The following is a 15,711-nucleotide window of genomic DNA, read 5'->3' as shown; positions in this document are numbered from 1 at the left end:
GGTAGACCCTCTCCTCCTCATGGGCACCATAGAGCCAGTGCTATCACACCTGGAAGGCACAGGGTTGTACTCCCTCTGTTTTCTTATTCCCAAGAAGGACAAGTCTCTCAGGATTGTTGTAGACCTTAGACCCCTCAACAAGTGCATCTTTTCAGAGCATTTCCACATGGTCACTCTACAGAATTTCATTCCCCTACTGCAGCAAGGCGACTTCATGACTGCCCTCGACCTCAGGGACGCCTACTCTCACGTTCTGATTCACCCAGCTCACAGTCGCTACCTAAGGCTTCTGGTAAGTGGCAAACATTATTAGTTCAAGTGTCACTACTGTACCCGGAGTCTTTACAAAGTGTTTAGCAGTGGTAGCTGCGCACCTGCGGCGCAACGGCATCCACGTATTCACTTACCTGCACATCTGGCTTATCAAGAGCACAACTCACCAGTGATGCCTCGCACACACCCAGACCACTATAAACCTCCTTAACAAATTGGGGTTTATCATTCTCACCAACAAGTCCCACCTCCAACCCTTAAGATTCAGCCCTATTTAGGGGCAGTACGCAACTCAGTGGTGGGCATGGCCTAACCTAGTCCTGCAAGGGTGCAGGCCTTCCAAACTTTGCTTCCTTTTTTCAGCCAGATCACCAGGTTACAGTTTGAACAGTCATGTCTCTCCTCGGAATGATAGCCTCCTGCATTGCCATAATCCCCCATGCCATGTTACACATGCACCCTTTGCAAGAATGCTTAGTGTAACAATGGTGTCTAGCGGAGAGTCACTGTGAAGATCTAGTGTTGGTCAACAGCCACACCTGTCGCTCTCTGCTTTGGTAGAACACCAACAACCTGGTACAGGGGTGTCCTTTCTCGACCCCATTTTGCAAATCACCATTACACCGGACGCTTACCTGACTGGGTGTGGAGGGGCGCATTTGCAGGATCTCATTGTCCAGGGTCAGTGGGCACCCTGTCACCAGGGACGCCTCATTAGATACCTAGCACTGAAGGCCTTACTTTGTCACATTGTGGGAAAGGTGTGCTTTATTTCGTACGAACAACATGACTGTCATGTACGGTCTACTAAAGCAAGGCTGCACTCACTGTCCTCAGCTGTCGGCTTTAGCCCAGAACAGTTGGCAGTGGGCACTCTGCCACAGAGTCCATCTGCTGGCAGAGACCTTCTGAGAGTGAACAACAACTTTGTGAACCTCCTCAGCATGAAGCAGCAACAAGTCCACAAGTGGGAACTCCCCCCGCAAGTCCTCCTCTAGTACTTCTGGCAGTGGGGATTTCCCGACATAGAACTCTTCGTCATTGCGAAAAGGTACCCACAGCTCATGGGCAATACACTATGGATGAACTGGTCAGGTATTTTTGCCCAGTTTTCTGCCTCTCCCACTTTTTCCGGTCGTGGTTCCGAGACTTCAGCTCCCTTATCCTGGTGGCTTCCTTATAGGCCAGACAGCCATGGATCACCACCCTTCTAGATCTCTCAGTGGAATTGCACAAAACGACTCCTGAACAGGCTGGACCTGCTCACTCAGAATGATGGAGAAATTATTATTAAAAGTATATATAAAGCACACTATCATCCCGTGTAGGATATCCATAGGGGATATTCAGGAAATCAGGCACCCTAACCCAAAAACGCTCACCCGTGCGATTTGGCTCCTGAGGTCTTCGAGTTTGGCTATCTAAACCTTTCCTGGGAATGCATGGGCATTCTTAAGGAAGCTCACAGGCCCACTTCCCGCACCTGCTCTGCAGTTAAGCGGAAACGATTCGTCCACTACTGTTTAGCATGACACATAGACCCTGTGGAAGCAAGTGCAACCCTCTACACTTACAAACCTGTGGACAAGCCTACACTTCCATTTGTCTTCACTTAGCTGTAATGGCTGTCTACCTTCAAAATAGGAAACACATATTCCTCTTCAAGATCCCTGTTATTAAAGCTTTTATGGAAGGTCTGAAAAAAGTCATTCCTCCAACGGTCCCCCATCCCTGTAATGTATCTAAACATTGTTTTCACTAGACTCATGGTCCCTCCTTTCGAGCCCCTCAATTCTTGCCCCCTTCAATTTCTTTACTGGAAGGTGCCCTTCCTTGATACGATCCCCTCTTACAGTTTATGCACAGCATATGTATCTGCAGCTACACATGCCTCTAACAGAAAATTTGACTTACCCTGTAAGCATCTGTTTAATGGCATGTTGTGCTGTAGATTCACATGCTCCCACCCTCCTCCTCAGAAACCTTTTGTTGTTGCAGTTGTCATTTACTCTTTACTTTTTTCTCCGCATGGTCCTCTCTCGTCTATATTGGTACAATCGATTTCCTGCCTCACTCGCCGTGCAGAAAACAATCAAACAATGGAGCTGATGCCATGTGCATTTCCAGGAGTCATCGTACCTTGAAAAGACTTCTTAGAAGAAAAACAACTTGCACACATCCAGGCCCAACGCTAGATGGCAGGAGCATGCACAGCATGTTAATCTACAGTAATACATGCCACGAAAAGATGCTTGTAGGGTAAGTAACATTTTCCTTCTTGTATGCTTCCAGTTATCAGTCCTCCACCTGTGGTAAGGTCGGTGTCCAATTCTGCAAGCCCGGGATCTTTGGAGCAGCCCAGCAGTGGAAGCATGAGCCCAGTTTGTAAAGCGACATCTGGCCTCGAGACAAGTCTAGGTACTTGAAAGAATGTCTTGCATCAGTCTAAAATGAAGTTGCCCTACTTACACTGTTGAAGTCCATATGCCAGTGGTATTGTCTAAGAGGTTAGCCCCCAATTGCAGTAAAAAATTGGAAGTCTTACTTTCTTCCAGTGATGTCACTTGGTAGATTTTGCATGACACATATTCTAATGTACATTTTATCTCCATCTCAGGAACGAACAGCTGCTACACTGTCTTTTCAACAAATAATGTAGGAAAAAGTACCCGCGCAAGATTAATTTTAGGTTGAATTAAACATCTCAGCCAATGTGAGATGAGACTAGCCATTATATAGATTTTTGATCATCAGGTGCTGTGTGGGGTGTCCTGTATATATGTGAGTGAGTATGTATGTATTTGTTTGTTTTTCTCCATCACAGGGTTTTGTTTGAAATTCATACCAGTTAAAATATGCCTGTCTTTTTGCACCATCTGAACACCTTTTTAACATATGTAAGATATAACCAAGACCCGGTTAGAATTTAGTTGTACGACACTGTAAAATGCATTTCAGTGAAAGGCCAACTTGAAGTGTCCCCCTTCCCTAGAAACAAAGCTTGACTAAAGGGGCACTAAATCCTTATGCTAGCATTATGCATCAATTTTCTTTAATGCCACTCCTGCAGCACTTCAAATAGTTAATAAACACCACCTTAACAACCATTTTAGTAATAGGACACTATTTTACCTTATAAAAGACAGTGTCTCTGGGTCCTGCACCTCTTTAATTTGCGATGAAGTGAAACTTCTGCATATCTTTTCCTCCCAATCCTTCATGATTGATTACCTCTAAAATAAATACAGTCAAACAGTAAATATGTATCAAAACATAACCTCGTCCTTTAGAATATCTATGGCAACACAATGTGCATATTATCAATCTACATTCAAAACCATCAACTTAAGCTTTACACTCAAACCTTCTTTGTATTTTTTTTTTTATTATCCTGTACACTTGTTTGCAACTTTGTAAGGCCTAGAGATTCTGGGACGCTTGAACGTGCACTCACACTAGGGCGCATAATAAAATCAGTAGGAGGCAAACCCCCCTAAAATGGCCGCCAACTCATATAATAATACCTGCAAGAGGACACGCTGCTCTTGAAGCACTATATCGGTCAGTCACAGCAGCCATCTGACCGCAGAACAGGAAATCTAATTTCTATATATAAATTTGATCCTAACATGCAACTTGTACAAATATGGGTTAGTGACGTCACATAGGTACACGTTTACGGAGTTATCTACTCTAAAGTAAAGAAATACCACAAAATCAACATTGATCCAAAATATCAGCCGATTAAAAATATCCAAAAGCCGATTAAAAATATCCAAAATATCAGCCGATTAAATGAAACCTCATAACATTCCTAAACAGTAACATACATTGACGGCGTGCAGCGAGGCCACGCCCCCTTTTCTGGCCACGCCCCCTCCGCCGAGTTTAAAAGCACTGAATACGAGTGCATAACCAGAGATTCCTACTCCTGAGGCGGAAAGCCGGGAGCTGCACTTTGTGATTGATACTGCTTTTAATAATCTTTTAATCATTTCAGTGTTGTTTAATCCTGTGTTTTTAGCCTACCTTGACCCACTGCTTCACGTTCGGGGAGCCTGCTGATTAGGAGCAGCGCCTCCCTCCCTCAGTCAAAACGCCATTGACGGCGTGCAGCGAGGCCACGCCCCCTTTCCTGGCCACGCCCCCCGCCTCTCCTACACTATTTAATGTGTCACTGGAGGAAGCGCAGCGGACGAGCGCAGCGGGAGCGCCGTTTGCGCGCCGAAGGCGCGCCTAGGGCAAGCCCGTCTGCGCCCGTCCGCGCCTGGACCGGGCCCAGGGCCACCCCCCCTACTCGTTCCACCATTACCAACCCTGCAACTACCATTATGTACAACTCCGACTACCTTCATTCGCTAAACTCCACCGCGCATCAATGCCAGCGCATTAATCTAGCAAAACAACCACGCCACCTTCCTTACATCTGCCCAAAATGCTCCTTTATCACTAATAACTACCGCCCCTCACCAATAACGATCACAAACAAAAAGGCACTACCTAAATCATGCATAGCCGCTCTGATAAATGTGCGCTCCCTCCCTAAGCACAAATATGAAATCTCCAATTTCATTGAGAGCCACAACATCGACCTCCTCTTCATTACCGAAACATGGGGCGATCTCTCCTGCGGACCAGATTTCGCTACTGCTACCCCTGAAGGATACTCTAATGTTAGACTGGACAGACCTCCTCCTAAAAAAGGAGGCGGACTAGCCATCATATACCGTGGAAACCTAACAGTACGAACAGAAACTATCCCCACCTCTTGCTGTGAAGCTTTGTCTTTCTCTATCTCTATCCCAAATGCGCCCCCTTTCAAAGGTACACTTATCTACCGCCCTCCTGGACCTCGCAGTCCTTTCCTCGCTAGTTTACCCATGCTTCTTGAACCACTGGCAGGTGAAAGTCAGTACACCTTTTTAGGTGATTTTAACTTCCATCTTGAGCTATTGGACAATCCTGATACCACTGCTCTGTTATCTGAACTAAATACTATAGGACTCCCACAATTGGTCACTGGCTCCTCGCATACTGCGGGCCATCTCCTCGACGGTCTATTCTCTAGCGAGAAATCCCTAGTAATAAAGGATCTCCTTCCCTTTACCTGGACGGACCATTCTGCTATTCTTTTTGATTTTACACTACAACCTACTCCCCCCCGACTCCACACTTCCCCACCCTTAAATAAATTCAGAGCCTGGAAAAGCATCGACATTCCTGCTTCCCAATCCTCACTATTGACCTCCCTACCACCCACTGAGGCTGACCCTGAACTAGCTGCCAATAACTATACCACTTGGATCCGAAACACTGTCGATCAAACAGTCCCACTTAAGAAACAATCCTCCAACAGAAACATCAAGTCCTCACCCTGGTTCAATGATACTCTTAGACTGGAAAGACAACACTGTAGGCGCCAAGAACGCAACTGGAGACGTGACTACGACCCAGAGCAAAAAGCCCTCTATAAAATCATGCTGCTTAACTACAAACAACTAATCATCAAGGAGAAAAGTAAGTACTATAGCAGTCAAATTAATCTTGCTCAAGACTCAACCAAACAACTCTTCCAGGTAGTGACGCGTCTCTCTGGACAAACAGCATCCACCCCTATTACATATACCCAAGAATTATGTAACTCTCTAGCAAACCATTTCCAAAAAAAAGTCACGGACATCTTCTCCCAATTTAAAGCGCATGCCAATGGTACTGGACACCCTCACTCTGCCTCTAATGACCAAACTCCGTCGGACATGAACTCTACCAACCCCCCTCGAACAAACCCTCCCAGTTCCTTCCAGGAATTTTCTCAGATCTCCTCTGAATTGGTGTCTCATCTCTTACGCACCACGAATTCCGGATCTCCGGAAGACCCATGTCCCCCCGCCATTCTCAAAAACTTCCCCGAAATTATAAGCCCTAAACTCACCGATATTTTTAATACAATGTTCCTGTCCACTACTTTTCCTTCCATCTGGAAAAAAGCCATTGTCAAACCTCTTATCAAAAAAAGCTCACTTGATCCGACGATAGTTGCCAATTATCGTCCTATCGCCTGCCTCCCACTCCCTGCCAAACTTGTGGAAAAAATAATGAATACACAAATTTCAGATTTTATAGATCAAAACAACTGCCTGGACGAAACACTATTTGGCTTCCGGAAGGGACACGGGACGGAAACTGCGCTTATTAAAGCCACAGAGGAAATCAGGAAGTCTCTGGATAGTGGAGGATCAGCAGTGCTCATTCTGCTGGACCTGTCTGCGGCCTTCGACACGTTCGATCACTCCACTTTGATCGACCGTGTCGAAACGGCAGGCATCACGGGTGCAGCGAAATAACTCATTGCCTCATTCCTCACCGATCGAGTTCAATCCGTTGCCTTCGGCAACTTCAACTCACCTCCCTTCACTCTTCCTTGTGGTGTTCCCCAGGGGTCCTCGCTAAGTCCCACATTATTCAACATCTATGTGTCAGACTTAGCGAGGACCATAAAAATCCATCACCTGGCAGTTACATCCTACGCCGACGACACCCAGATTGTCCTAGCCATAAACAAAAACGGAGATGAAGTGGCCGCCAACTTTAATCTGGGAATGCTGGCAATAAGTAATTGGATGGCAAGAAACTGCCTGAAATTAAACTCCGATAAAACGGAGGTGATGCTGTTTGGCAATCTCTCCCCTGCTTGGTCTCCCACATGGTGGCCTGATGCCCTGGGACCCCCCCCCCTTCCCCTGTGACCAAGGCAAGAAATCTCGGAGTTATACTGGACACCAAACTCACCTTCATGCACCACGTCAACGCGGTAGTATCCTCCTCATTCTATACCTTGAGAATGATAAAAAAACTCCTACCTTATCTTCCCATGAATATGACAAAAACGTTGATCAGCGCACTCATCATGGCCCGCATTGACTATTGTAATGGTCTGCTAGTCAATGCTCAAGAAGGTGTTTTAAAGAAATTACAACTGGTGCAAAATGCGGCGGCCAGATTGATTACGGGATGTCCTAAGTATGCCTCCATTTCTGGGACACTCCGAGAGCTTCACTGGCTGCCTGTAAAGAAGAGAACTAAGTTCAAGGCCCTCTGTATTGCCTATAAAGCAATTCATGGTCAAGGTCCAGCGTATTTGAAAGATTCCTTCTGTCCTTACAAACCTGCCAGATCCCTAAGATCCTCAACCGCTGGACTCATGCAGGTTCCCAGGACTAAGAAAGTCTCCTGGGGAGACAGATCCTTCATAGTTACCACTTCTAAACTATGGAACAGTCTTCCACATTACATCAAAGCCTCCACATTTCTTCTCTCTTTCCGCAAGCAGATAAAATCCTGGCTGTTCACGCAATAACTCCTCATGGACCAGTTCTCTCTCTCAGCGCCGAGACACCCACGGGTAATTGAGCGCTTAACAAATCGCCTAAATAAAATAAAAATAAATACCTTAGAAGTGCACAAATATTAAAACTAAAATAATCCAAAACACAGACTAGTACAAATAAAAAATACTGAGTTTGCGGGAGCAGCATTGAAGAAGGCAGGATTCTGGGCATGGCCTCTTATGAGGACTGATAGTGGTCTAATTCTAGAACGATTATTATGATGATGTTATGTTCATTCTTTGAAGTGCTGCACGGCTGGCATTAAAGGAAGATAATGCGTAATGCTAGCCTCCAGTCTTGTAATTAAATCTGAAGAGCGCTCCAGTACATAGATATGACTTTGACGGCGAGCCAACCTTCTTGACTGAAGGAGATGCATAATGGGATGATGTGCATATTCATACTCGATGAGCCCGTCCATTCCTTCCAGGACAGTTTTATGGAATTTAGGAGGTCACACTGTGACTGACCGCCAGTTTGTGCTCTCTAGTTAGGGTTCTGCCATGGACAATGCTGGACCTCAGACTGGAACCTGATATGGTCATTCATCCTTAGCATTTATCCTGGTGTTTTGTTTAGCACAGTGACTGCTTTAGCCAAGAGCTACGTGAAATTTAAATTACGTGAAATTTAAAATTAAGCATACCCATACTAGTCCATTGGCTGGTTCGGACTTGAGAATTCAACATCAGTGCTGACTATAGCCAATAGGTGATTTTGAAGCCAGCGAGCTAACTGGAGGACGTCTTGAAACCTGCCAAACCAGTTTCTGCCTGCTGGCTGGCACCCAACCTATGGAGACTAGGCCTCCCGGTTGTAAGCCAGGGCTTTGCCTAACTCTCCAGTGGTTACTGGAACTGAAACATAAATGGCTCTGCACTCCACTAAACAAATATACATCTTATAAATAACTTGGCTGTCAAATGTGTGCTGTGATTTTAAAGAACTTTCATTGAATAAAAGAATAAAGAGAACTTATTTTTCCAGCAAAGACGCCTAACAAAGTGTTTTATTTGGGAGATACCACTTCGTCCTTATGCGTGATGGAATATGGGCACGAATATCCATTTATAAGATGTATATTTGTTTAGTTGAGTGCAGAGCCATTTATGTTTGTTTGTGTGGGGAAGGTTCTTTCTCCACTTTTCTGGGGACGCATGAGGGTCACGTCTCTGGCACATTGCACCACACTTAAATTTGTTGGTGCAGGGTTTTGCTGCCATTACCGTTTTCTGTGCTTTTGTGATACTGGAATTGATCAGCCCACAGGAGTCCCAGCCTCTTCCCTGGTCTGACGCAACCCTGCGCCTGTCAGACTAGGTGGCTTTGCCCAGTGCCTGGGCCTTCTCGAAGAGACCTCCATGTCTGTAGCCTCACTGTCTTGGGTAGGGACTGTCAAGACAGTCCATCAGCTCAGGCTGCCCCAAGTTGGTGCCTTTCACCTCCTGTTGCTTGAAACAGTCGGTGGCTCGCCAAGCAATCTATCCCTAAACTGACCAAGGGTGGTCAGTCGATCAGAGTATGGTGGTGACTGGACTGTCCTTGAGCAGGTTACCCTACACAGAGATGTCAAATTTGCGTCCCTGCCTGCTCTCCGGAAAGGCAGGCTCAGACGAAAGACAAATCGGAGAGATCACCCGGGGAGAAGGACCTGACAATAAAGGTGTCCCTTATACCTTGCCCATATTAATCCGGAGCAAGACTACCTGCATTTCTTGTAATCTGTGCAAACCAAGTGAAAGCGGGGGGCATTCAATAAAATGTATCCGACCTAAGCCCTGGCTGGCCCCAAAGAGTTAAAATAGCCTCATCAGAACTTCCAGGGTAGCCAGTGCAGGCCCTCCCAGGATCCAGGGAGGACAACCATATGATAAAGGTGTCCCTAGTACCTTCTGCATACTAATCCGGAAGAAGGCCACCAGCCTTTCTTGTAATCCGTGAACAACGAGTGACAGAAGGGGACATTAGAGCAAATGCATTTGACCTCCTGAAGCTCTAGCTGGGCTCAAAGTCAAATGAGCCCTCACTGGGACTTTTAAGAGTCATCTGAGGATCGGGCTCGAAGGACTGCCATCAGTTCACACCGTGTCTTATGAATGAGATACCTCTTCCTGTTGAAAGGGCTGGGTGCTTAGCGCCTCAAGCTGGGCCTCAGGAATGGAGTTATGGTGGAGCCTCTGGCATATTCGTACAGCCGACGCACGGAGGCTCTTCCGGATCTTGACGAATCCCATCCCAGTCACTTTGTCATGCAGATGAACTGGGGAATGGTGCAGCACCCTGAGGCTTCCACCCCAGCTCCTGCTGGAGCATTGACCCGGACCCAGTCAGAATCTTTCCACCTGCCCAAGCAGGGGATGTCTCAGCAGGCCTGTGGAACCTGGTACTGGGCACCTAGTGACACAGCAGGCTGTAGAAAGCAGCCTAGGGCTGGGGGCTTCTACTCTTGAGCCAGATGGAGCTCTAACCCATGGCTACGTCAGAGCTTCTTTACCCAGTCAAGACGAAAAGCCTCTTGGTGCAAGCGAGACACTTTTTCCCCTCTCCCTAGGATTACTAGCATTCAGGACAGATGGTTACTATGCACGATTTTCTTTTGTTCGGTCACATGTTGAATTGCTCAGAGCTTTCTTGCAGTACATGCTTGGGAGGTGGGGGGGGGGGGGGGGTCGTCCATGCTCCCTATAGACTTAACCTGAAGAGATGCCTTCCTTACTTCTTCTCTATTGGGTTGCTTAAATGACAATAAAACTGCTGTGAGTAAATTATGGCCCTATCAGCCATGGTTAAATATCCAGAAAATATCCTCAGCCTTCACAGGACACCTAGAGCTCAGTCGTCCAGAATTAAAGACGCCTCTGCTTCCTCATGAAAAGTGTCCCAAACTCTGAGATTTGGGGAACTCCACCTTGCAGTGAATGATTCCAAAACCGATAACTACGTGGGTCGCTTCTACCTGCACAACCTTCTTGCGTGAATGGAGTGCTACTGTATGCCTATTATTGTTCTGGTTTAGAGGGACATGCCTTTTAATATGTATAGTTTTTATTAAATGCGTACAATTTAGGCATGGGTTCTAATGTCTATAAATCTCGCAGATGATGGAGAAACAAGTTGTTTCTGTAAAATCATAGTCGTCCAGCTTGGATATCTTTTTTGAATTCATACACAACCCTTCCCTCTTCTTTAAACTAAGAGTATATTTGTAAATTGCTCGATGCAATCTTTACTCCAATGCCTTGCATCAGAATGAATTGCCATACTGACAGTTAAGCTCCTAGTATACAAAAAGGCAAAGTGTTTACTTTTTCTCATTGAAGGGCCATGCCTATATTGCATACTTTCCTGCTGTTTTGTGGGCAACACTTCAGCTAAGTAGAAAAGAGTGTTGTGTCACAGCGGAACTATTAATAGATGCAATTTGAAAAGTAAAGAGAGGAAATATTGCCCTTCTTCCCAAAACAGAGTTTGCCTGCCAGAATGTCTTTCGGTGCCCCGTGCACATAGGCACAAATATTCTAAGGATTAAAATTCAAAGGTGACACCCATGATGCAGAATTAGGATTACCAGTAGGTAGCTTTTCCATTTGCTGTCTCTCGGAAAATATTTGTTCAGGAACATCATGATTGTGTAGTAATGTCGCTAACTAACCAACAGTATAAAACATATTGAAATTCCCAGTTAACTTTAATTGAATTTAGTAGTGTTATGGTTATGATTCAAAACCTATAACGTTAGATAACAAATTTGCGACTAGCTGTGCAAACACAATCCCCATACCTAGCAGGTGAGTATCCTTTGCAAGTCACCTTGATCCATTGTGGTCCTCTTTCTGATTCCTGGGGCTTCGCACGGTTACCAGTCGAAGCCCTGGATGCTGTCCTTGTGATAGTTGCATTGCCATCCATTTCTCTGAGGAGTTCTTCTAAACATTTTTTGTCGCCCCATGTTTTCAGTGTTGCTAGTCAGCTGGTCACTCCTTCTCTTTCTTGTTACCAAATGGTGGAACTCACTTTGAGCAGTGTGGAAGAAACGTTTTAGTTCATCATTGTTGATGTCACAATCATTTGCATGGTTTTGATAAGGAAGATTTGCTGTTCTCTTGCAATATAGTCACTTGCTGCTTTTACATTTGTTTCTGAATCAGAAAAGAGAAAAAGCACTGAGCCGTATTCTGGAGAAGACGCCAAGAAGCCGAGGGTTTTTGGAGATATTCCCATTGAGTTGATTAACGAAGTTATGTCAACAATCACAGATCCTGCTGTCATGCTTGGCCCAGAGGTTAGTATCAGCCGCATATTTAAGGGCGTGTGGAGAAAATGTTGTGAATTTTTATTAGAGGTTACGAAATGTACATATTGGTGCCCACAGGTTGGTAGTTTAACCTATTGAAGCCTCTCTGGAGGTGCACCATAGTTTGAATGTTGAAAAAATCAATTGTTCGTAAGCATGGACAGCCGAGGCTCCAAGTTAGAGGATGTTTCTAGATTACTGTGGATTGTATCTCCTTCATGTGCTGCGATATGCTTGTTTTAGAAGTCCACATGTTCTGCTTTGGAGCGCCTACTTTTTGCCGCCATGCTTGAGCTTGAGTTCTCATTCTGCTACAGAAACCAGAGCTTTGACACTTAGGAAGTGTAAACAGAATGTGGCTATGTTGTATACTATTTATAAAAAATGCAGTTGTAATAACCACTTGGAGGGAATCTCCAAGCTTTGACAACTGTGAGTGAAGTTGGAACACCAAGTTGTCATTACTTTCATGTAAAATGCTGGGGCATCCTAGAAGGGGTCCCAGTGAAGAGCTAGGTTTTCAAAGCATTAAAAAAGCACAATACCTCCCAAATTGTTCTCAGCCAAAAGACTGAGGGTTGGCCCAGGCATAGTGAAAGAGCTCCCCCGTTCCCATCCTCAGATTAAATCTAAATGTAAGGTTTTTTGTGGGAATAGGACATGGTGTGAGAGACCAAAGATCTGGTACTAGCCCAGTCTTGTTGCTGGTTGTCCTCAGCTGGTTTGAGCTCCCCACTCTGAGACCCCCCTCACACAGTTGTGGAAGGAGTCACACAGAGCCTGGGCGGTATCCATCTTGGCAGCAGATATGGTCAGAATCTCACACTGATCTCGTATTATTGCGCTCTCTGAGCATCTGCATCTGGTGTTGGAAGGCGGTGACCTTGTAGTGGTTGGTTGCAGAGGATCATCTGTCTCTAGAGAGAGAGAAAGGGGAGATTGGATATGAAGGGAATATGCGAGATCATATTTTGGCTGCGAATTGTTATCATTAACAGTATGTGCTTGTATCTTTGTTTCCTTCATACAGACAAATTTACTGTCTGCGCACTCGGCCAGGGATGAAGGTGCAAGACTCGAGGAACGACGAGGAGTGATCGAGTTCCATGTAGTTGGTAATTCCCTGAGCCAGAAGCCAAACAAGAAGATCATGATGTGGCTGGTCGGCCTCCAGAACGTCTTTTCCCACCAGCTGCCCAGGATGCCCAAAGAGTACATCACACGCCTCGTCTTTGATCCGTGAGTAGACTGTTTCAGGGGGTGGCTTCTTAATGTTGAGGTGAAAGGTTTTTATAACATCGATCATCGAATCTGAGAAACAGACTATTTTCTGCTAACAGTTCTGTTCCACCAACCCAACAGTCCATGTTGGTAGATCTTGCACATGAAGCATCTGATTTAAAGGGGTGAAGCTTCAGCGACACAAATCTGTTTAAAGATTGTTGCTACATCGCTGGGATCTGCATTTTTTTTTAGAAATACTAGGTGGCCGAGCATTCTCTGTTTTAATTTCCCGAATCTGGAATGAATTACAGGAGAACCTTCGGAAGGACTCTGCTCTCCTTTCATTTAGAAAAGTCTTAGGACTTATTTGTTTAGGGAAGCCTTGGCTACAATATAATACACTGGCCTGTGTGTTTCTGGATTTCAGTGGCTACCTGAGCTTTCTCTGCAAGCGCTTAGAGACCTGTAGGTGATTATGCGCTATATAAGCTACAATTAACAATAGCAATAGCCTGTTCTTGCCAATTGAAATGCATCGCTGAACTATGTAATTATAATTTTTGTTTAAAAAAATTATGGGAGCTCCCTTCTTTTCGTAATTAAAATTTTAAACCACAGCCAAAACACAGCATAGGGAAATGAAGCCCTGATTATGAAGGCTGCATCCAGCCGACCCACCTTGCTCCTTACCAACCCATGTCCTTATTGCGAGAGCATTCCAGGTCATACTCTGATAACTGGATTATTTGATATGCCCAGAAAATGTATTTCTTCTCTCTGTTGCCCGGACCATAGTTACGATCAACTCTGCTTTACACTGTGGACCTATGCGATGAGACTGCTGTGGGTTTGCTTCAATTACTGTCTTCATAACTAATGCACAGAAAAAGATTACGTGGTGTAAGGCCATGTATGCAGAAACACAGAAAGTGATATGCTGTTGTCGAGGGATGTGATGGAGCAGCATAGCCCTCTTGAGACTTCATTTCCCCTGTGTGATGCCCCTCTCAGTAATGAATATATATATATATATATATATATATATATAACATTCTTTCTCTCTCGCTCCCTTTCTTTCTCGCTCTCTCTCTTCCTCTCTCTTTCTCTCTCTTTCTCTCTCTCTCATTCCCTTTCTCTCTTTCTCTCTCTTTCATTCTCTCTCTCTCTCTCTTTCTCTCTTTCTCCCTCTCTCTCTCTCCCTCTCTCATATATATTTGGTGCTTTGGCTACTTATTGGTTTAGTACAAGTTAGCTGCCTCGTATGTTGGGTGCCTTCATTTCCCCCTTGCTGTGTTGTTGCAATAAAATAAAAGGGAGCTTTAATCACCTCCCACTCCAGTGAAGGTCTGTTACATGGTCCCATTCAATTGTAGGTCTTTTATTTCTGGACAGGACCTTACCTGAATGCCATACCGAATACAGAAAACCTATTACATTTAATTAAATTGACAGTGTCCTAGATGATTCACATTGTCTCCCTGAAATGAGTAACCAGAGTCGAGGCTCATTTGCTCAGACTCTGATAGAATACTTCTCCCAGCACATTCAGCCCCTTTGCTGTCCTGTTTAACTCCTCAAGATTGAGACCGCAGCTGTCAATCCCAAGACTTTTGATGCTGAGATAGTGCTCAAATCTGGCAGGCTAATATTTGTAGAAGCTCACTCGAACACTTGGGAACTCTGCCCAGGGACATCTTAAGGATTTTGGGAGCCCTGGGCCAAACGTATTTTTGGGGCCCCTGTTCGGAACAGTTTCCAATTTTTGATACAATTTCAGATCTTTTATGCCCTGTTTGGCCAAACCACTGGCAGTAAACAAGTACATTTGTCCAAATTCTAAGTATGTTTACATCTAACATTCAGAGATAATGACGTTTGTTTTCAGTATTGTAACACAGCAGCAGCTCACTAATCTTACTGCAAACAATCCCAGACACCCTCACATTTCTCATATGTGTGGTCCTATTTTGTTCTAAAAGAAACAATTTGTCATGGACTTTGCATAAAAAATAAACCGAACATTTCTTTGCAAGCTGCCTATCACAGCTCACTCACGTTAACAATAAATTAAATAAAAATGGTTTTTAAAATACTCTGTTTAAAAATTATTCAAGTTCATCAGGGCAAGACTGCAGAACAGAGCTGGCTGTATCAGGGGCCCCGCTGAGAGTCTTGGGCCCTGGGCCAAAGCCCACTTTGCCCGTGCCTTAAAACGTCTCTGACTCTGCCATCTTCTCCCACAATTTTACCCAAATTCCACTGGCTTATGTTACAGTACCCTTATGCCAATGCATATATACCTAGGTGGGATACTTCAGTGGGACCCAGAACCATTGTAGGATATTCCTGCTGATCCAGGAACCCACTTTGGGGATGCATTTGATTGGGATAGATACAGAAAGGAGGGGTTGTCTTTGATGAGCCAGCGTCTCGTGATCACATCATGATATCCTGAATAAGGGGTACTGGTTATTGAGGTCATACATTCATTATTCTCACCAAGTCCCTTCTCTCTCAATTTTACTTGCTAAA

At 44.9% G+C, this 15,711-nt stretch overlaps 1 protein-coding gene across 2 annotated transcripts in view; it reads left to right on the top strand.

Annotated features, from left to right (window-relative positions):
• Nucleotides 1-15,711, top strand: part of KAT2B (lysine acetyltransferase 2B) — a 303,093-nt gene that overhangs the window by 191,820 nt on the left and 95,562 nt on the right. For both annotated transcript variants that reach the window (XM_086942167.1, XM_086942165.1), the window contains exons 8-10: nt 2,566-2,691; nt 11,810-11,943; nt 12,986-13,194. In XM_086942167.1, coding sequence (XP_086798293.1) covers nt 2,566-2,691; nt 11,810-11,943; nt 12,986-13,194 — 469 coding nt within the window. The remainder of the gene's footprint in view (nt 1-2,565; nt 2,692-11,809; nt 11,944-12,985; nt 13,195-15,711) is intronic.

The sequence above is a fragment of the Lissotriton vulgaris genome, chromosome 10 (genome assembly GCF_964263255.1).
Source record: "Lissotriton vulgaris chromosome 10, aLisVul1.2, whole genome shotgun sequence".
Classification (NCBI taxonomy): domain Eukaryota; kingdom Metazoa; phylum Chordata; class Amphibia; order Caudata; family Salamandridae; genus Lissotriton; species Lissotriton vulgaris.
Note: the sequence above shows the minus strand (reverse complement) of the source record. Positions and strands in the feature narration are given on the sequence as shown.